The 23,954-nt window shown below is 39.9% G+C and overlaps 1 protein-coding gene across 6 annotated transcripts in view; it reads right to left on the bottom strand.

The window, feature by feature from the left end:
- The window catches only part of LOC135474042 (protocadherin Fat 1-like), a 138,359-nt gene extending 117,243 nt beyond the window's left edge, over window positions 1–21,116 (bottom strand). For 4 of the 6 annotated variants that reach the window (XM_064754026.1, XM_064754029.1, XM_064754031.1 and 1 more), the window contains exons 1-2: window positions 12,686–12,801; window positions 104–3,487 (exon numbers count right to left, since the gene is read on the bottom strand). In XM_064754026.1, the coding sequence (XP_064610096.1) occupies window positions 104–3,464 (3,361 nt within the window). In that variant the 5' untranslated portion in view covers window positions 3,465–3,487; window positions 12,686–12,801. Of the gene's footprint in view, window positions 1–103; window positions 3,488–12,685; window positions 12,804–21,051 lie in introns of those variants that run through there. The other 2 variants (XM_064754028.1, XM_064754027.1) reach the window with 2 other exon arrangements.
- Window positions 21,117–23,954: the final 2,838 nt, after the last annotated feature.

The following is a 23,954-nucleotide window of genomic DNA, read 5'->3' as shown; positions in this document are numbered from 1 at the left end:
ACAATGTATGTACATGTAAGTACAGTGCATGCAGAAGAAGTGGCATCACAGCTTCAGCTTACAGGGGGGAAAAAAATGAGGTAAAAAAACTAACATTACTTACCATCAGAGTCAATGGTAAATCGTCCCAAGCCAGTGCCCTCACGAATGGAGTACAGCACCAAATCTGGACGGTACCCTCCCAAATCCGGGTCCTTAGCAACCACCTGCATCACCACAGATCCTAAAGGTTCGTTCTCCTTCACTGAACCTTTGGCCACAAAATTTCTGAACTCTGGTGGGAAAAGGTTTTCATTAACATCAATGATTTCTATATTAATTTTACATTCAGAACTGAACGCAGGGTTGCCGTTGTCTCGAGCAACACCTGTTATATTGAACACCTGTTTCTTCTCAAAATCCAGTGGCCTGACAATGCGTATCACACCTGTGTCATGGTCAATGCTGAACTTGCCATCAGTTCCATCCTGTAACATGTATTTGACAAGTCCACCACCACCAATATCTGGGTCCTGAGCAGTTATGGTCATGACCACTGTTCCTACGGGCAGATCCTCACGGATTTTCACTGTGTAGTCACTGGGGATGAAATAAGGCCTGTTGTCGTTTATGTCCTCTACCGTTACTGTGACCGTGGTGGTTGATGACAGCGGCTCCTGACCAGCATCCATAGCCTGAACCAGCAGATAATAGACATCCTGCATCTCGCGATTAAGAGGAAGGTTGACAGTGATCACACCGCTCCAGCCATCAATATGGAAGTCATCCGTGTCCGATAAAATGGAGTAAGTGACCTCCGAGTTCTTGCCTTGGTCTTTGTCCACAGCAGATACTTGCACAGTGAAGGCTCCTACTTTCACATCCTCAGAAATGGACACCGAGTAAGAATCCTTGTCAAACTTAGGAGCACAATCGTTTTCGTCCAACACAGTTACGGCTAAAAATGTTGTGCTGCTCAACTGAGGCTCTCCCAGATCTGACACTTTTACAGTCAAGTTCAAAGAGCTATTTAATTCTCTGTCCAACTTAGACAGAACTGTAAGCGCCCCGGACTTGGTGTCTACCTTGAAGAAGCCCTCATCCCCTGAGCTAATGGAGAACACCAACATGCCGTTGTATGTCGGGTCCTCGTCAGTGACTTTGAGCTGCAGGACAGTAGCTCCAACTGGCATTCCTTCAGAAACAGCAAGAGCATGACGCACATTGTTGTCAAAAACTGGAGTGTGCTCATTGTGCAGGAACTTGTTTGGTATGTTTGACATCATATCCAGGTCTCTGGAATCATCATTGTTCCTCTTGGATTCCTGCAGAAGCTTACTGGTTTTCTCAATCACCCCTGTATCTTTACAATGGATATTAGCGTTGTTGTTTGCTAAATGAACGTTACCGTTTGTGTTGACAAGTGTGATGTTCACCATCATAGGAGTAGAAAATGTTGCACTATCTGTGGCCTTGATAACCAAGATGACGCGGTCTGCGGGGTAGTTCATAAGTGTACACTTCAACAGAAGCTTTCCTGTAGAAGAATCCAGATCAAAGCAGTTGTCCGTATTACCATCAACTATCTGGTAACTGACAATGTTGTTGACATCCTGATCGATGGCGGACACCACCAAGAGCTCTGTATCTAATGGGGCTTCTCTTGCCACATAGCCTGTACAGTTTGTCTTCTCAAACTCAGGGGTGTTATCATTAACATCCCTCACTCTAATCGTAAATACTTTCTCAGATTCCCTTCTGAATGGTGCCCCCCAATCAGAAGCACGGATTTTGATCTTGTAAGTCCGCCGCATGGATTCAAAGTCTAACACATCAGTTGTTCTGACCACACCGGTAAATCGATTGATGTCAAAAGGCACCGGATTTAAATTAGCAATGGAAAAACTCAAGTAACTATTTTCGCCTCTGTCAAGATCGTACGCCGAAACCTGAAATACATCCGTTCCTACGGGTTTATTCTCATCTACAAATACTGAATTACTTGTCACATTAAAAACAGGTGAATTGTCATTGCAGTCAATGACTTTGACGGAGACTCTGGTCGTGCCTTCTTTTCGAGATCCAGTATTGCCTTGATCCACAGCACTAATCACCAGCTCAAAGGTGTCTTGTGTTTCTGCATCGAGTTCTCCAGCTGTACTTAACAGTCCTTTCCACTGGTGAATTTTGAAGAGGTTTTTGGAGTTCCCAGCCTTGATGGAGTAAAGTATTTCCGCATTTTTGCCCAGATCTTTGTCTCCAGCCTCTACAAACAGCAATGGTGTGTTCACTGGCACCGTCTCTTCCACTTGGACTTTGTACTGTTTCTGGGCAAACTTTGGTGCATTATCATTGGTGTCCAGAATCTTCACATGCACTGATGTTGTGGTGCTCTTAGCAGGACTGCCCTTGTCCATGGCTAACACTGTTAAATTGTAGCCCCAGGGCATTATCTCTCTGTCCAGTTCATCCTTCACTTCTATCACATACTCTCCAGCCTTGTCTTTAGCAGGAGCCACCTGAAAAAGGCCTTCTCTGTTGCCAGCTATTATGTCTACACTGCCAATCTTCCCATTATTACCTTTGTCAGCATCACTGACGGTCAGAATGGCATACACAGAGGCCATGCCATGCTCCACCACGGCGGGCAGGTTCTTTACAGCTATGACAGGCTCAAAGAAATTCACCTGAATCACGGTAATGTGTAACTTAGCTGATGTTTTAGTAGAGCTGACTGTGCTGTCTTTCTTTGGGCCTCTGTCTTCTGCTAAAACATCAAAGAGATACTCCTTGCGATCAGAGTAGCTCAGAGGCCTTGTCACGTACACAATGCCACTCGTCGGGTGAATGGCAAAAACTTTAGTGTCCTGTAAGAAGCTGTAATAAATCTCGCCATTAACACCTACATCAGCATCAGAAGCAGTCACCTGAGCCACGCTGCTGTGCAGCGCAGCGTTCTCATTCACTACCACATCGTATTCCCTTGGTTCAAACAAAGGACTCAGATCATTTGCATCTTCCACCCAGATCTTCACTTCCGTCACTGCCTCGAGTCTTAACGGTAAGGATTCGTATTTCCCAACTGCCTTGACCTGCAATGTGTAGCTGTCATGGAGCTCTCTGTTCACATTTCCATAAATGCCAGTGTGTGTCCTTATGCGAAGAAAACAGAAATCCCCTACGATATATTCTTCTGGTTTAAATATCTTACCCTCATCACCGCCAACGATCTCATAATAAATATCAATCTGTGGTCCCTCCAGGTATGTGTAAATACCCATCTTATCCATGGCTGTTACATATGTCTTGCCAATAGAGTTCTCTACGATGCTGGCATTGTAGTAGGGCTTGGTGAAGTGAAAGGTTTCCCTGGTAAGATAGGGTGGGTACTGGGCAGCACCAGACTGGAGGTGTAATGCCCCAATCCACACCAACCACTGGAGCAGACTGGACACACCAGCCCAGGCAGTCCACCTCACTGCCATCTTAATGCTTCTTCATTGGCCACCTACAAACAAACAACACAAGACCCATATTAGCTCACTTGATATACTACATGTATATCTCATCAGTTAATCATTAAGCAAACGCATTAGGTATTATTTACAACAAAATGTTACAGTAAACACTGAACATTAAAATCTTTCTTCTTTTGTACAATGTACATGCCTTCAGTATAAATATATCACCTGATTTATGACAAAAGATTTCAGCATAAATAACTGAAAAAATACGTGAACTTAAGACAAAAAACTGCACAGCCTGTTAGCACACTTTGTTTGAGACACATGTAATCTCTCTTTCAGTAACCATATCAATGACTATATATAGATCTATCTTTACAATATCAATGACTGTATATATAGATCTAACTTTGTACAATGACAATGTTGACTACAGGCTACAGACAAAAATAAAACACAAAAACAATTTGATAAAAACATCCACCCATCACATGAAAAGTTTACACAAGGGCGGGTTTATTCCACTTTGTATTTTCATTCATTTCCTTACTTTTTTTTTTTGCCTTTTTTTTTGTGAGGAAAATGAGATAAAATTATACATGCACACATCCATAAAGAAACAGTTCAATCTTAACCTAGTTCAATACATGTATGTTAAGCACTTATACAATGATTCAAGTGCCCATGTTTACAGTAACTGGTCAGAGTTTGTTGTCAAGTTAGGCACAACAACAAACAGGGACTGATTTCAAAGAAAGTGACGAGAAAAAGTTTTCTAATGATAATTAACACTGCGCCCGAAGGTTTAACTTGTCAACACCTACGCCATCTGTCTACAATGGCACAAAGCCCCCACACACTAACACATTGTTCAACTGACAGACTTATTATTTTCATACTTAGCATAAATTACATTGACCAAGTTATAACGAAGAGATACCATTGAAGTGAATGTGGGCCACTTGAGAACAAGAAGGAACTGGGATGAACTCGGGCTAAAGAACATGTCCACATGTTGTATCTCACACAGATGTGATGTACATGTAGCATAATGTTTTGTTCACAACTCGTTCAACTTGATATACCTCCATGTGATGTTAACTTCAACCTGACTCTAGACAAAGACAACATACATATATATGCTCCAACTCCAGGCAAATCCTCAAGCGTTCAAGGGTGATTAGGCTGGATTAAAAATAGTAAACAAGAAAACTACATGCACAACACACATTTGTAAAAAGCAGGACAGACTGCTTAGCTGTTTACTAAAGCTGAAGAACATCCAAGAATTCAGGAGTTCATCAAAATGACCTATAACTCATACCTGTTGATACTTGGATAATAACATAATATTACAGAAAGCTTATGGCAGTATTTGCTCATTTGTTGCAAATATTAGCTGGAATTCTTGGCTGCTACAGAAAAAAAAATTTCTTTAAATTTTCAAATTGATGTCAGGAATACAGCGATTATTTTGTTGAGCTGACAACAAACTTCAATGAATATATCAGGACTATATATCAAACTAAAGCTTTCCAGTAGTATTCTGTCTTCTCCAAATTTAATACCTACACACATATCTTTGGATCAACAAAGAGGAACTCTAATCTTCCACATGCACAAGTACAATGCAGAATGATTCTACAGACAAGAGAGGTCCCATCTTGGTCTGGAATGGACTGTTGAGGTTGGTGTTAAAAGAATTTTTCTCCAGGTGGTTAAGACAGTGGTCTGACAAATTCTACATAAGAATTTGCCCCACCCCCTAAACCCCATCTTCCCCACAATGATTGTGTCAATGGAGCTACAGGGCTGTGGTGGAGCCAGCCTTGGCTGTTCTACAATGACTCATTGGACACACTGAGAACTGCAGATAACCAAACATATTGATCGTGCTCCGAAAATCCCAGATACACTTGTACCCACAAAATAGCTCCATGGAATTCCAACAGGGGCTTTAGATCGATGAGGCTAGCCTGGACCTGGTCCTTCAACTACTCACCCCCCTCCTAGGCATGGCAGCCCTAGTACTGCCTTGCCTGCACATGTATGTGTACCTCTCTTAGCATAGGAATGCGTGTGAAAAGAAACATCGCATCCATGTGCATCATCAGGGACAATCCACAGCAATGCCAACGAACAAAACAGGTTTTGCACAGATATAAAAACAACCCCTGAACAAAACATACTGGGTGAGGAGATACAAAAAATGAAGTTTGTCCTAAACAAAAATTTCACAAAAGATAAAATGCGCAAGACAAAAAAAAAAAGACACCTCACAATGGGCAATAAAGCTGATGAGCTGGATGCCAATGTTATCAAGAAACAAAAGCGAAACCTCAAATCAACATGGAATTTCAATTAATCCAAAATGTTTTCCTGACCACTGTGCTGTTACGCTGCACTTGCTATGGATTTGTTATTTGCCAGCTGATATTCATCAAGACTTGAATAGACTGTAATCAGGGCATGTCAATCAAGACCCATACCAGGCCTCTGACCAACTGTTAGTTATAATGCATGTATGCATGAAGCTGGGGTGGTAATTAGAGCAACAAAGATTGCCATAACGAAGTTCCATTGTAAATGAAACTATGCTAACACCAGGACTTGACTGGACAAATGAAGAGGGACATGCGCGATGCTGACATGCATATTCAACCATGGCTAATACAGATCAGCAATTCAGATGTAACATTACCAGGAATAACTGTGTACTATACAGGGATACTGTATGTTTCATGAACTCGCACACACAGACCTGTAGGTATCCTGCAGGCAATAATACATACTTACGAATAAATTACATGTAACTTGTCAAAAAAACCAAAAAAAACAAAAAAAATAAATAAATAAATAATATATATATATATATATAATTATATCAGGGGGAGCACATATACGTAGTCGTCTATTTAAAAATGGATTTGCACCAAATGAATCACTTAGAAAAAAAATTTGAGCATCACAAAGTAATATTAGCTTCTGTATAAGTGTTTCTTATTGTTTCGTGGGTTACCCAACACGTATCGGTATTTCCCCCAAATGCAGATACATGTATATATGTGCATATCACAACAACATAGTGTACAGATAACATGTACACTGTATTTTAACTCTGTCCCAATCCCCTACTTCATCTTATTGTTAACTTCATTCTTTTTTTTATCTCTTCTCACTTTTGCATGCATAATGATGATTACACGCTTGTCCTGTGTAAGAGTTGTGCCCAGTAAAACTGGTCCCAGTTCACATAATGAACACAAAAAAGCTGTGTTCTGGATGCACATTCACATACAGATAGAGTTTGGGCCTCACATTAGCTACTGCAGCTCTCTAACTGTGTCACATGCCCAGCCCTACATGTACTGCCAGTTGTCATCTCATTGAGGTAAATGTATCCAGTGACTCATCCCTAACAGCTGAACATCTCACATGTGTGTCTACAGGTACATCATCAATGTACAACAATTAACATTGAACACATGTAACAGGGGGCTAGCTGTAGTTTTCTGAAGCCTGATTACTACTGAAACACAGAAGAGAAGTGTTAAACTGAGAAAGAACAAGTGACTATCAATTCTGTCAAGGCATACAGTACTGTCTAGTTTCTATACTCAACTGGCGGGTGCAGCTATCGTACAAGCATTGCCACAGCCTGGGTTTTCTACTCAATATACATGTCACTAAAATTTTTCTATGTATGTACATGTACTTGAACAGTCTGAACCACTAGACCAAAAATGTTAACTTTTGACTTAAACCCACAAAAATATACAGCAGCTGCACACATAACTAATCATCTCAAATGTAGCCATCTGTATAACACTAAGTGCCGTAAGTGACAGCCTGTCATCCACCAGTCAGAAAATAACTCCATAGTTGTGACACTGTAAGTCTACTTCAACCTGTAAGTGGATGGCCAATTCTAACAGATAGGATATCAAAAATGTCACTACTGACACACCAACTGAACGGCAGACAGACAGAAAAGGCTTATGGAACTGCTTGTCTAAAAACATCAAAAACTGTGAAGACTGTTGAAGGTTTGTTCAGATAGAGACAAGCTGTAAACTGTTCACTGTTACGAATAATATCCCTTCTCATCCATGTGAACCGTGGACTTCAGCATCAATAATGATTTCAGTAGTATCCGCAGAAGCTTAACAATCCTCCGGGTCAAACATTACACCCTTGTTTACAGTACATGTACCATTTGGTCTGCATCCAATGGGAAACTGAACCCTATACCAAAGATGTACAATCCCTGGCAGGTTTTCTCATGCAAGCTGCATGGCTGACAAAGGGCTAATAAACAGTAAGTTCTATGAGGTGAAAATGGCCCCAGGGGTGGTGACAGGGCCTCTGTCAGCTGGGGCAGTAAGTGGCAATAAGTACTGAGTCATATATCCCCAGAGTCAGCCAGGGAAACATGATGTCATCAACAAGTCATTTGTTCCCATCAAATTTAACATGGACCTTATCTCTTCACAAACTAAACTTGAGGTCAGGCTGGAGGGGGAAACTCTTACGTAACCAGATCATGAGGGACCCAGTGGTTTTATCTCTTGGCCTGCTCAGGTATGGATGGACAGAGCCAGGTGCTCACCAGGAAAACCTCAACAAGTCCTGCTGGTCACACCTCACACATCCAGTCCATCATAACCCTACTGCACTCTGGTTACTTTAACGAACATGATAATTATATTCTGATCTGAATGCACGAGGAAATGACAAATACCTGTAAGCTATGTCTCAAATGTGATGAATGCATTTTTTTTGCCATTTTTTTTTACATTTAATTGTATAACCAAACTTCCACATTCAAATGTTATGACTGAAACATGTCAGACAGTCCATGTACAGCAATCTAAGTTTTATGTACTTGACCAGTTGACCACATGTACAGTACATGTATGTTAGGAAATGTGAAAAGAAAAAAATTCTGCAAATTTTTAAGATAAAAAACAAATTGTACAATGTACAGAATAGCAATATAGCAAACACTGTGACTGTGTCACAGGACCTCCCCATACCCAGACTGTGTGTCAAATCATTTATTAACAATGTATACCACAGACCCTGCAATGTGTGTCACAGCACCTGTCCCTTTAACTCTCCCATGCTATGGGATGCCCCCCACCCCCCCCCCCCCTTCCGCTTTACTCCCGCCTCTTCCCCAAATGCTTTGCAATACAGGATTACAGTAGGGCTTTCCCAATCCATCATGTTCACAGAGCCATTGACAACACAATCTCCTTCCTCAATGAACCAGAAGAATGGGGAGGTTTTCTGGGCAATACTTCATGATAGCCAGCTTTAAGGGTAACAGTCAGGAACTGGTAAGGGAATCAGACAGGGAGCAGTACAGTGGGCCAGTGGGTTGGAATGGCTTCCAAATTCAAACAATGGAATGCACTAATCAAAGCTTAGACTCCATACAAGCATACAGTGTAATAATTAGATACCTGTATACATACTAGGGTATGTACACATTCATGCATCAGCACTACAGTATACACACAACATGTACATGTACTGCATCAGCACTACAGTGTACACACAACATGTACATGTACGTAACTTTGTTAGGAAGGAGGCTGTTTTTATAAGCAAAAACCTGACCATGTAATTTTCTAAAACTGTGTCGTTGGAATAATGTACATGTATGCTTACCATATTTTTGACAGCAATGATTACATTTCTGAAAGGACAAATTCAAGTTCTTATCAGCTTAGGTAACTAATATCTAACCTTTATTTTTTTGTCCAATTGTTTTAAAGGTTGGTTTTTGATCACAGATATTGTCAGAATTATCCATCTAAAAGTCAGGGAGGCACCTTCCTGGCTAAACCTAGATTGTTTTGACCATGGGGCAAGTAGTGACAAAACAGTCAAGGTACAGCTGAAGTCAAAGTGAAGTCAAACAAGACCATAGGACCAAGTTCCAAGCTGTTCAGCTAACAAGGCCAAATACACAAAAACTATTATCAAATTTGGCCCAGGAAAGGACAAGGGGTGGGGGGGGCAGAAGGGAATCTGTTCACACCCACACTGCCCCTCTTGGGGTGCATTCATGTATGAAGTGGGTGAGAGCTCAGGATTCTTTTTCCCCGAACAAAGCTGGAGAATCTGCAGCCAGTTACAAGACATCCAATTGGCCCTCTGCTGATTAGTCTGTGTGGACAGGTACAACTGATCTGATGCTCAGGCCAGCTACAGAGTACACAATGTAGCCAGCACCAGCAGCCAGCTTAGCCACAAACCACAGCCTCACAGAAAGCGACCAGTTCTTTACTTAGCACTGCAAACAAACCACAATTTGGTCTGCACACTTGTGGAATTTTCAAAACATTATCTTGATAGGGGCAAATACAAACAGTGTTCAATTTATCCAGTCACTCGAATCGGCAAAGAAGTCCATTGTTGGGAACTTAAAGCGAAGGAAAACAAAGTCTGGAGTAAACTAGATGCCTTGGGAGCCACTGCCAATACTGAGGCCAAGAGCACTGGCTGAATTGCAAACCTGGCCAGCAACATTGTAATAGGGCTATAGTTTACATGTCGCTACACTTCAGGGCTTCCACAGCTTTGATGTGGTAATTATAGCAGTGACTTGGCCATTTTTCAAACCATACAGAAAGAAGTTTTCAAACAAACCAGGGTTTTGTGTATTATTGCTCTGAAAAGGACCCATGTATGGCAATAAATGTACATACACTTGACTGGATCTACAGATATATGTACATACATTAGTACATACATGTACGATTATCACTGTAAACACTTGAAAGTGCAGTCAGAATAGACAGATCCATACAGAAAACAAGATAGGATTTACTGTATTCTTCTACAACTTTTAGCTTTTTAGCTTCATAATTCATATAGGATACAGTACTCTCAGCATGGTAACATGTACATGTACATACATTTCATGTTTGTATTTGTTTTATCAAGTTTTATCAAGATCTGGCTATTTACAGGCCCAAGTACAGTATATGTACATATATTCTTTAGTTCAGGCATAAGGTCATTTATGGTTGCTCTCTACTTGAGAGGTATCTAGTTTATAATGTACCTGTACCCATTTATAGAGTAAATTTGTGTTACGTGTTTACCTCAGCACAGTCATCATGTGTACAGTATATCTGAGCCCACAACAGAACACAGTTGCTACGGTCTAATAATACTGCTTTAACAAAGCACTGGACATCCACAGGCTGTTCTGTTACTGTCTCTCCATAAAAATATGCTGGGGGCAGTTCAATATTCATCAGATCATGCATGGAATAAAATTGATTTTTTGGTAATTTCTCTGCGGCCACCTTCCAAAAAATTCTGATTCCTGAGTAGCTCGACGTGTTGGTTGACATTATCTGGCAGATTATCTGGGGGAAAAACTGGAATCATATCTCATTAACTTTGCTTTCATTCACAATTTTTTGGGGTTTCAATTTCTTTCATATCTCATGCATGATAATTATCCACATGCGATGAGCTTATGGGGACAGCCTGGACTTCAGGAGACACTTTCAGGTGTACATGTACATGTACATACCTGATTACAGCTTACGTAAACTGAACAATTCACAACAGCAACAGATATCACATCATTCATTACAATTCATCCCCACCCCCAGAGCCACCCAACCTCTTCACCCCTAGTGATGATCATTGGGCAGACCTAACATATGGACCAAGCAGATGAGGATTTTAGGGTCTGATAGTAAACTTACACATATTACAATACTGATCTACTAAAATCAGAGGTACCATCACACAATGTATGTAGTCTATAAGCCACCCCAACTGCCCACTACATTTTTGAATATATCAGCCTCCATATTAACTCATTAACTGTATTATGAAACTTGCTACCTTGGTGAATGTAAAACTGCCTACAACTGAGGGGGGGGGGGGGGGGGGGGGGGGGAGGATAATCAAATGCTACTGTACTGAAAGAGAACAGAATGGTGGGGGGTGTGAGTGATTTGCCTTAGGGTTGCTTAATTAAATCTTATGGACAAAGGTGGTAGGGTGTGGGTGTAAGTGAGGGGGGGGGGGTGTTAGGTGTGAAGGTCTGTTCATCAGCTCAATCATCAATAATCATACTGCACCTTTCACGTCACTGTCCAGATAATATGCACACGCTTAAGTCTTGGCAACAACTTAAATTTAGCCTTGAATTTACAGAACCATCTAAATTATGTGTTACAAGTAAATTTACAGGGATGCGCACTACACACTATCGATAAAACTGTCCTCAAAAGGCTATGCCTCATCAATATTTTATACTGGATAAAGTTACAATAAAATGAGCCAAAATTTTATCACCTGTTTAAATTAAAAACAAAAGTAATGAGAAATGTAAATAGGTCATTCTTAAATCACATGTAACATTTAAAAAAGATTATTGCTGAAATCTCAGGCATCATTTTGCACAAAATATTGTGACATGCAAGGTCTTGCAAATTTCAATTAGGATGCCCTTTCTCTTAAAAGTATTACTGCCCTTTCATCACCTAACAAGCAGACATTTGTAACATTAAATGCCTAATAAAACAGACAAGGCCCAGTAAGCCAGCACAGAATGTCAACTTCCACAAGATGTTAACAAGAATCCTTTCTCACCAAAAAAAAACTTCTACATTACATTTATTCATGAAGGAAATATCATTTACAGCTTGATACATTATTAAAGAGTTTAAGAGGATGTAATTAAAGAATATGGGAGCTTAAAACCACAATCCTCTAGCTACCTGGTTGTTGGAGACGTTGATAGCCGACATGTATTTATAGAGAACCTTCTAAATCACGGGTTGACTCGGCAGCCATTTTGCTTCACTCGGACAATAGCATGGGTGACAGACTTTTGTTTAGAAAATCTCAGACAATTCAAGTCACTGCTACCGTTCAGATCTATCCTCTACCGTTTTGACTTCTGGCCTGGCAATCTGCCTCCCAATAATCATGTAACATTTCTGCAAGTAGTCGCCGATTTGAAAGCTATCATGGTTAAAATTACACCGTGTAATAGGATCGTGGGTCAGCCAGACGGCCGTGTTCTACGGTCTCCCGAGGCCGAGACCCCGGCCTGAGTGGCCACATGTTTCCCCCCAAGAGTCCCTGTACAACCGACTGACGTACTATTTACAACCACGCTTGTTTGCAGGAAAACTCTGCATCTAGTCCACAATTCTGACAATGCACACTACAGTCAAGCAAGAATAAGATTATATTACCTTCACATACATTCAGTACAGGTCTGTCTGTCAGAAATCTATCCCGAATCGGTTAATAATCCCATCGCTTCTCTCACACAACCTCTCTAGTCGCAGTACTGCTGCCTAATGACACAGTGTGAATGGCACAGACGGCTTGGGCCAAATCACTCCGACACCTCCGCCACTTGAGCACAGGTAAAAACTCCACACCGCTCAGCTGCTGATTTTAAACGAGTGTTTCTCAGATAGATCTATGCAAGTAAACTAATATACCCACATAAGTCTAGCTGTTAAGGATATCGGTATGTATTCGGTAAAGTAGTCCGCCGTCAGCAGACAATGTACTTGAAGGTTGACAGACGGTTCATGCTCAATGTTTACAGTTAGCGGAAGGATCCATGACGAAATCCACCGCCTACTGTTAAAACCTAGTTAACTAAGGCGGTACGTCGCCCTGATGATGTCAGGGAATAAGCGGGATATTTCAACAATGTTCGAGAAAATGTGTCACAAAAATATAACGATGCGAAAGTTATGAAAGTAATACTACATGAAAATGCCAGACATTTACATATCTGTCACATTACAGGAATCCTAGGCCTAAATAGCCTCTAAATAGTTGAAGATTTAGCACAACAATATTTTTGAGCTCTGCAAAATTGCAATGTCAAACATCCAAAATTTAGAAGGCCTATAGGTCCCTTGTAACAGAGCGGAAGCTACTCAATTTATCCTGAAAAACAATTGTATTATATATAGGGCCTACATTAATTTATAATGAAAATCAATTACATGCACTACTAGTATATAGGACTAATACCTGCATGTAGACATAGTTTGTCATTTCCAAGCAGATGAATTATGTCTATAAGGGCTTATAGGTCGGATCTACTTTAATAAGAGCGTGACATAAAATAGGCCTAGACCTATATGAATTCAGTCCTTCATTCGTTCGTTCATACATTCCCTCATCATTCTTCCGATTTAAGCATTAGGCCTAGGGCCTACATATACGTACTCATTCACCATAGTTTGTTCATTCATTCTGTCATATTTATGAACAGTTCCACGTGTTTCACACATATGGGTATAGAGCATAAAGATTATGCAGATGTTCGAAGCCTATATCTATCACGACATTCTTGTCTTATTGTGACCTAGGTATGCACAGACACATATAACTGTGGGCATTACAAAACCTTTAAGTGCAAGTTGCAATATGCCTTTCATGCTGAATGGTAGGCCTACTGTATCATGACCACGGTATAGTCTCCAAATATACGTCTATTGGTATATGCTACATAGCGTTATATGGTAATGAAATGTATTCTTGATTTTATTTACTATATGGTGTTAAAGTAAAAAAAAAAAGTCAAACATAATAACTTAGCTTGCCACATATAGGGTATATCTGGAATTCAAAAAAAAACCGTAGGCCTAGACTGGACAGATTTGACATATGCCCAAATCTTTTGCATACAGTTGCACAATTACATAAGGCTTTAATTTCATTACAAGACAAAAATACATACCGGATATGTTGTTCCTGCAAGCCTATTGGCATAGGTCTTGCTTGAATACAGCGACGACTGAAAGGCGCTATGTGCATAAGCTTCTGTACTGGAATGACAATAGAGCAACTGGTATATAGAACTTACTTGTATAGGATCTGCTCCATTCGGATTTTAATACTATAGACATATATCATGCACCCTTATTCTCTAGATTGTTCATTCATACTTTTATCACTGCCTATAGGCCCTATATACATATACACCTATGTAGGCAAAGGTCTTCGCCGTTGCATGACAGATCACAGCCCCGTTCATATCTGGTGTAAAGTAGGACAGGCCTAAAGTGTTAAGGGAATAGTGAATGAAAGGGTGGCAGTCCCACGTGAATGCCTTACCATATCAATGAGCCAAGCTGATGTGGGAGACAGAAACCACTGTATACGACACATCGACCTTCTCGAACAATCTAGATTTACAAACGTATCAAGACGCCGGTCTAACCTGTACCAGGAAATGTCATCATATAGAGTAAGTTTTAAAGTAAGTGTTCGTGTTACGGAATATCGAGCTGGTCGTTTGCGCGGCGTGGTGAGTGTTTTGAGAAGACTTAGCGCCAAGCCGTTCAGGTGGGGCGCGACCAGAAGCCAGCCAATTACAGCGCGTTTTTCCGTTCATTCAAACTTTCACACTATCGTACACAGGCCATGGCTGTGATGGGCCACTATGTATGCCTATACAAAACATTATATATCCCATTTATTTGAAAGGAAAAATGCCACGTGTACATGTAGGCATATATGATGCAGCCTGGTGTTCTGGATTGGCCAGAGTCGGGAAAAACTTCATACACTGCAAAAGACAATGGTTCAGTTTGTTATATATATATATATATATATATATATATATATATATATATATATATATATATATATATATATATATATATATATATATATATATATATATATATATATATATACACGTGCATGTGTATACTTATATGTTAACATGTGTGTTCCTCAAGCTCTCCATCGCTGTACTAAGTCCAGCTACAGTGCATGGTTGACCAGAATCATCTTCATGGATATGGGTATCTATATATATATATATATACATAAACGTATACCCGCAGATAGATATACATAAATGTATACCCACAGATAGATATACATAAATGTATACCCACAGATAGATATACATAAATGTATACCCACAGATAGATATGACGATTGTTGCATGTCCGGAATCAGGGGTTTATTACATCTACATACTACAATTTAACCATGGGATCCCAGCAGTAGTTTCCCAGAAATATATTTATAATATGACGAACCCATTATTTGTCCAATTTCTGTCGCTCATCTCTCGCTATAAATCGTTACATGTGTTCTTGCTTAGTGTGATACTTGTGAAAATTTAATACATGTAGTTAAAACTATAACTCTCCGGGTATGAAGATTTGCATATAGACTAAGAAACATTTCTCCAAACAGCGTGTGTAATTTGTAAGCTCATTAATTGTTTACAGGTGTTGACCACCTCATGGCTATAACTCCAACGCTTTCGCTGGAATACAAATCGATGATTGGATAAAATGAAAAACGAATTCTTTGCATTTTTTTGCGCTTTGATTTTCCGTGCAGCAAATTGAAATCGTGTTTCATCTGGCCAAAACCACAGGTTGATATTCGTTGATTAACGGATGGTTAGCACGCAATAAATACATTAGCACATTGGCCGACACTGCCGCTTTATAGTAGTCCCATACAGCGCTGTGTTAACGAATGGCGAATTCTGTACGCCCTTCCCTGTGTGACGAACTGGTTTTTAACTGTCCCTACATTCCACGTGTTACAATTTAGCACTTCTAACAATTAACCCATTCGGCTTCTTTTCTAGATATTCACATAAATCGTTGAAGCGTTTTAACTTCCATATCTTCTCACCCCATTCCTCAGCCAGCATGACAGTTTTTCTTTAAGCAGGAAAATTTAACATACCTTTATATCTCGAGCTATTCCTAATGTCTGGTATACACAGAATCTCACAAATCAACAGTTTTTTAAATGCCAAAGTATACATTGACAAGCCTTCTAATTCTAACAATAATCTGGCCGTTGAAACTTTTGAATCGAAAAGTGTAGACGATGAAAATATATAAAACCATAGATAGAGTATGCGTATTGGGTGTTCTGAACTTTCTTCCAACGAGATATTCCTTTGAGAACTGATTTTTTTTTGCATCTTTTATGCCTTTAATATGAGGCTAGTGTGTTCACTCAATTTCGTTTTGATTTGTCAACATGTAACACTTTTTCACAACCATCACGTATACGTTGATTTTCGCCTGACCAATGGTTAGAGTGACGGCTGCAGTTTTCAGTGAAGAGGCTTATCAGGTATAGGAAGAAGAAAGTTGAATCATTTCAGTATCGACTCATTACGGTTAAATATTTCATGTTTGTATGCATTGTTTATAAGCTAGTTATAGGTCTTTTCCCAGCCCGTATTATATATGTGGTCTTGAGCTTTGTGCCCGAAGCTTTCTGCACATTTGCTCTTCATATACTTTGCTTAGTTCTATCAACAGTACCACGTAATTATGTATGATATGCTGCCAGTGTAGTGTTATACACAGGCTTATTGGTCAGTGTCTGTAGTTATGTTCAGATAGATGGATAGCCCGGTGTTATTCTGTCAGGGTCTAACATGTTTCAACAATGTTTGTTATATTTTCACATTGTGGTTTGACTGACACTTTCACACCATACAAATATGGCCCCAGACAAGATGTCATATATGTACCTGTCAGATTACTCCATTGACACGCACCTATGACGCCATCCAGCACACAGGCCAATCACAGTACTGGGAATTACTACACGTACCTTGAACGGTATTTACCATCAAGACTTGCAGAAAACAACCCAACTGATGGCAGCCTAATATTCCACAGTCTTTCAAGAAAAAGTTTCCTGAAAGTTTCCTGATCTAAAACTCAAAAATTAATATTCACAATCATATCCAGTTCGCATTATTGTTTAGAGTTTGTTCTGGTTGCAGAAAGACATTGTGTGACATGGGTCTCCAACTGTCCATGGCCAGTTAAAGAGAATGTGGCTGAAAATCTGGAGCGGAATATAATGTTATAGGCTCAGCGCATTTTGGAAAAGAAGTATTTGATAACAGTACAATGTAATACCAAAACCTGATTTATTCTAAAAATACTCTCATCAGTTGGCAAATATGAAGTAAAATGAAAAACTTTGCAATTTTATTTCCATTTTAACCATAACCTTGTATATTTAGCCAATATACACGTATATATGGCGTACTTTTCGTTTTCCAGCATTGCATGCACACTATTGATAAAGTTTCTTGTGGAAGTCAAAGCTAATTCCTACACCACACGACATCAGTTATTTATCTAAGGTCAGGTGAATTCAGAAAACATAGTTCAGAAAAAGGCCTAATTACAAAATGTATGTACAACACAAAACCAATTTTGTGATAAAATACATGTAGACTAGTCAGTGATTGTCATATCAACGCTAACGAAACATAACGGTCAATCAAAATTAAGGAATAATATCAAGTAGCTCGCCTTAATACTAAAATGAAGTAAAAAGCATATTTTGCGACTTTGAGATGACATCTGTAATACAAGGTGAGGTACGGATTCAGTGGGGTAGCGAAAGGTCCTGTCTCGGTTTCCATAATATAGTGTTAAATTAAACAGACATGCATGCAGAAGCCTATTTTTGTTATACGTAATCTTTCTATCTATGTACAGATTAATGAATATTTCCCAATTTTCCTATATATACACTAGCTACTTTTAATTCTTCATACTGTCATATATAAATCTTCTATAAGAAACCCATGTTCTCCTGATCGCCCAAAGACTTAATTAATCCAAAGATACATGTGTAGTCCACATCTCTGTGATCTATTATCAGTCTGCCATTCGGACCATGAAGGATGCACATAAACGACCTCTCTAATTTACATCAACGCGCACTGAGTGGAAGATGAATGAAGCGGTATAATGAATGGGCGCGTATTAATTGGCAGTCTGGACACAGAAGGAGCCCATTGTTGACGAGAAGTCTGATATTAATGAACAAGATGGATGGGACTGACGAAGTCTGTGACAGCCGCGTACGTCTCCAAAAACAAGCACGAAGAAACAATCCACCAAGAACAGCTTTTCCATTCATAAATCTTTTTACCTAGTTTTTACGTGTCTTTAAAAACACATGTATAATATAACATATTATAAGGTTACTGCGACCCACATGCACATCTTTACATAGACGTTTACCCGGTTTCTGTTAATCAATGCAGCTATCTCTGTTTCTTATAATAGGTGACATGTGTACAAAGATAATTAAACTTAATTAAAGCGAAAGATGATAAACATGGGTTATGTAATCAAAGCATGTAAGCAAAATTGGTAGACACCAGAAAGACAGACAATCCTAACCTTTGTATACAATCAACTATTATTATACTCTGTTCAATAATTTAATATATACATGTGTAAAAGCTCTATCACATCAACCTTACCCGTCGTGTATTGATGAGACTATATAGTACACTTATCTCCATTCTTAAACCTTTGACAAATATAAATATACTTATTTCCTTAAGTATATTTTGTTTTAAATATCTTACCCCTTGCATATATAGGTGTAATTAACAACCCTTTTACTTCAAGATCTGGAAAGAAAAACTGATATAACGCGTATATTCTTATGAATGCATACAGGCATTATTTTGATGCATATAGGGGAAAAGCTGAGACTACGACGAAACTGATTCTTTGTTCAATACATGCAACTGAAAGAAGAACTAAATGGACTTCACATGTCTTTATGGCCGTGGACTTGAATCCATCTCTCGTGCGCTCTGCTGTGGCTTTACGTCAGGAGACTTGTCAGCGTAGCAGTTATTTTACACCTTGACGCGAGACTCCGGTTTCTTCCTCCTATATGTCTGAGCGCCATCATAAGTCAAAAGTATCTGGTTTATTTATTTAGTCAGTTAGTTATTGGCGTTTTACGCCATGCTCAAGAATATTTCACTTATACAACGGCGGCCAGCATTACGGTGGGAGGAAACCAGGCAGAGCCTGAGGGAAACCCACCACCATCCGCAGGTTGCTGCAAGACCTTCCCACGTACGACCGGAGAGGAGAAAAGTATTTGAGTATGGCGTTAAAGTAAATAAACATATTATTGGACCATGATGTTTTAATTTTTAAAGATAAAATAGATGTTTATATAGAACTGCTGTACAGGCAAAGTGCGACTTCGGCTTTCACTGTCCACATTGCCTGCAAACATCACGGCTAGCGTAATGAAATGAGACAGGCGGAAAACCTCTGTGATATGAATACTGCTGTACGTGACGCGCAACAAAATAAGTGTAGTGTGGTGGAGTTATGTATGTGAAATCTGTTATATCAGCGTTACAGACAGACCTAAGATCATACCTATAACGTAGAAGAGATCTGCTAGCTGGGTATAGGACAAGCTTGTGATATACCGACACTGAATCATTCGGCGAGGGCATAAATGTATGTGTGCATCTACATATATAGCTGTAAAACTTCTGGAGGCGTCTAAATTCTAAAAATGTCGCCGTTACTCAAGAGGAGCAATTCTGAAGGCTGTCTGATCTTGTGTGAAATATCCACCGTTGATACGCCTTCGCTGACGTTTTGTGACTCCATTACAATTACTTTGAAAACTGCTTTGATCTTTAATGCTATTTGTGGGTGTGACATCCACTTACAGCACTTACACGTATAAATAGACTTAAATGCCCGCATTCGGATTTTTGTCTGGCGTATTCAGGTTTCAAATCCATTTCAATACATACGTAAGGTGCTTTACACTCATATCTAACACGAGGATTGAGGAGTATATGTCGTAAGTGTATATCAAACAGGGCTGTTCATACCCACACAATACTCACCACAGTGTCTGATTGTTATACGACACTCATGTTACCGCTGCATTTTTTCAAACCAATGAAAATAGATGTTAGCTGATATCGAGTGCACGGGCCTTCTTGAGCAATTTACGTTCTGAGACCTATAATTAAAGAGGATATACCGATTCTCTCCAAACAAAAATCGATCAACATATAAACCTAATCGACTTTATGCTGTTATTTTAGAATAGCACAAATAATTACCTTTCACAAAATTTCAGCTTATAGTCTGTGCTCGAGGTACCGTTCAAAATCGGTAATAAAGTACCTAAAATTTATAAAGCGGGACGTATTATAGCTTTTCAAACTTTAGAATCATTTGAACACAATAAACTGTTCAAGTACGAGTCTGATATTTGCAGGAAGGTAGTAATTTGACCAATTCTTGGTAAGCACAAAAAGTTTTATTTGATCAGCATGTATGGATTATTTGCCAAAAATATATAGCATGGCCTCTTTAAGGGAAAGAAGTAGCACTTACCACAGGTGTACTCACATTAGACAAACCCACTGGCACTTAGATACACTATTCCCACAAAATAACATCACGAATTGTATATTATTAATTTTTATGTTCTTAATAATTTCATCGGTGTTTAACGCCTTACAACTGAAGAATATTCAACTAACAAACCTATACTGTCATAAAAGGCGAACACTAACCACCGAAAGCGGGATTCGAACCTGTGACCTCATTGGTGAGGGACTACTACTTCATCAAGAACAACGCTTTAGTCGAATGAGTTAATTAAAATTTTGAATTACAGCCTTAGTTTCATTGCGGATACCAAGTTTGTCTTTATATAACAATTGTATATAACTTCATGCAGCGAGGCAAATCAAAGTTATATGAATCATTATGACACATACCTCGCCGTCAGTCAGCTGGGCAAAAGATGTTTCCTATCATGGTTTAGCGTTTCACTCATTTTCCATTCAGTCCGGCCGGGGCCGACATCACGGGCACTTTATCACAGTTAGTGAGGGCGGGAGAAACTAGCTAAACCTACGTCGCTGCACCGAAGAACCCAGGCTGGAATGCTGTTAATAGTTGGCATGAATGGGATCCGCACTACTTATGAATGAAATAATGACGTATAATCACTGCAGCTATGTTAAAATTCTGGCCGGTATGCGCATGGCAAGAGATCAAGACTTTGTATTCGTGATTAGGCTCGGTCTACCGTGCATGCAGTATTATAGAGCTTGTATCATTCGCAGTAATTACGCCCTTGCCAAACGCCCTTGCATTTGGCACTGACGTCTTTGCAAGAGAGCCAAAATTGTGAAAATGCAAGTCCATTTATGCAAACAGGTGTACGACAATAATTGCAGGATCCGTAATTATTGATTTCACATCAAAGAAAAGGGTAAATTGAAAATGCTATTAACACAACATTTTCCGAACAAATATACACTTACTTGGAATATTGGTATTACTGAACTCTTATTCCCACTTCATCTGTTGAACATGCACGTTGTCACAGCACATTGCAAGGTTTACTTTCAAATGTATGTGAACTGAGGAGATTTTCGCTATAACAGCGATAAAGGTAAATAAATATATTAGCGATAGATTCTTCCAGGTACATGTCTACATATGCCTTATATGTAAATTATGACACGAGATATATTTATTACAATCAGCATCCATGAAGTGTGTATTAATAATAATAACTGCAAGAGATGTACATACGGTTAGCGTGCTAGCACATCACAATAGCACTGGGCCTCTGATCAAAATGCAATCGCTATGAATTCAGCCGTCCAGCTCATGCTGGCTTCCTCCCAGGTGATACCTGGGAAGGTCTGTTAGCAATCTGCAGGCGGTCGTGGGTTTTCCCCGGGTTTAGCCTGGTTTCCACCCCCCATGATACTGGTCGCCGTCGTATAAGTGAAATATTCTTAAGTTGCTGACAGACCTTCTATCACAAGACTGGAGAGGTACACGCAGCAGAATATTTAATAGTTCTGTAACCCAAAGTCACTGAATACTCATTATTATTAGATTTTCAAAATGTATCTATGTTGGTATAGTGACCATGTTCGTAGACTTCAATAACAGACATGAACAGAGAAGACAAATATTTATGTGAAAGCTGTTACCATAAATGCATAAAGCTCTGGTATATGATATATATAATGTATATCATTGCAAACACCAAAGTATACATATTTGCAGACACCAGAGTATACATATATGCAAAAACCTAACTATACATATTTGCAAATATCAAAGTATACATACTTGCAAAGATGTACTGGAGGTATAGGTAGGAAGGTAAGAGCTACAGGGAGTTATAGGTAGGAAGGTAAGATCTATAGGGAGGTAGATGTAAGAAGGTAAGGGCTAAAGGGAGGTGTATATATATGCTGTAGGCAGGAAGGTAAGCAGTACAGGGAGGTTTCGATAGGAAGGTAAGAGCCACATGGAGCTACAGGAAAGAAGGTAAGAGTAAAAGGGAGGTATAGACAGGAAGGTAGGATGGTAAGAACCACAGGGAGGTGTAGGTAGGAAGGTGAGGCCTACAGGTAGGTATAGGTAGGAAGGTAAGAGCTGCAGGGAGGTGTAGATAGGAAGGTAAGAGCTACAGGGAGGTGTGTATATATACACACAGGGAGGTAAGAACTAAAAGAAGGTATACATTTAAATAGGAAAGTAGGAGCTATAGGGAGGTAGATGTAAGAAGGTAAGGTCTATAGGGAGGTGAGCCTATATATACTATAGGCAGGAAGGTAAGCACTACAGGGAGATATAGGAAAAAGAAAAGAGCTACAGTGAGGTATAGGTAGGAAGGTAAGAGCTACAGGGAGGTACAGGAAAGAAGGTAAGACCTTCAGTGAGGTATATTTATTTTATTTATTTTGATTGGTGTTTTACGCCGTACTCAAGAATATTTCACTTATATGACGGCGGCCAGCATTATGGTTTATTATGTAAACCGGGCAGCGCCCCGGGGAAACCCATGGCCATCCGCAGGTTGCTGACAGACCTTCCACGTGCAGCCGGAGAGGAAGCCAGCATGAGCTGGACTTGAACTCACAGCGACCGCATTGGTGAGAGGCTCTTGGGTCATTACGCTGCGCTAGCGCGCTAACCAACTGAGCCATGGAGGCCCCCGCAGTGAGTTATAGGTAGGAAAGTAAGAGCTACAATGAGGTCTAAGTAGGAAGGTAAGCGATACGGTGAGGTACAGAAAAGAAGGTAAGAGTTACAAGGAGGTGTAGGTAGAAAGGTAAGAGCCACAGTGAGGTATAGACAGGAAGGTAAGAGCTACAGGGAGTTGTAGGTAGGAGGGGAAGAGCTATAGTGAGATAGATGTAAGATGGTAGGCCTACGTGCTACAGGGAGGTGTGTGTATGTATGCTATGGGCAGGAAGGTAAGTATTACAAGGAGATATGGGTAGGAAGGTAAGGGCTATAGGGAGGTACAGGAAAGAAGGTGAGAGCTACAGGGAGATGTAGGTAGGAAGGTAGGGCTACAGGGAGGTATAGATAGAAAGGTAAGAGCTACGGGGAGGAACATGAAAGAAGGTAAGAGCTAAAGGGGGGTATAGGTAGAAAGGTGAGTGAGTGAGTGAGTGAGTGAAAGAGTACAGTGAGGTATAGGTAGGAAGGTAAGAGCTACAGGGAGGTATAGGTAGCAAGTAAGAGTTAAAGGGAGGTATAGGTAGGTAGGTAAGCACTACAGTGAGGTATAGGTAGCAAGTAAGAGTTAAAGGGAGGTATAGGTAGGTAGGTAAGCACTACAGGGAGGTATAGGTAGGTAGGT

This window comes from Liolophura sinensis, chromosome 8, assembly GCF_032854445.1.
Source record: "Liolophura sinensis isolate JHLJ2023 chromosome 8, CUHK_Ljap_v2, whole genome shotgun sequence".
Taxonomy (NCBI): Eukaryota; Metazoa; Mollusca; class Polyplacophora; order Chitonida; family Chitonidae; genus Liolophura; species Liolophura sinensis.
Note: the sequence above shows the minus strand (reverse complement) of the source record. Positions and strands in the feature narration are given on the sequence as shown.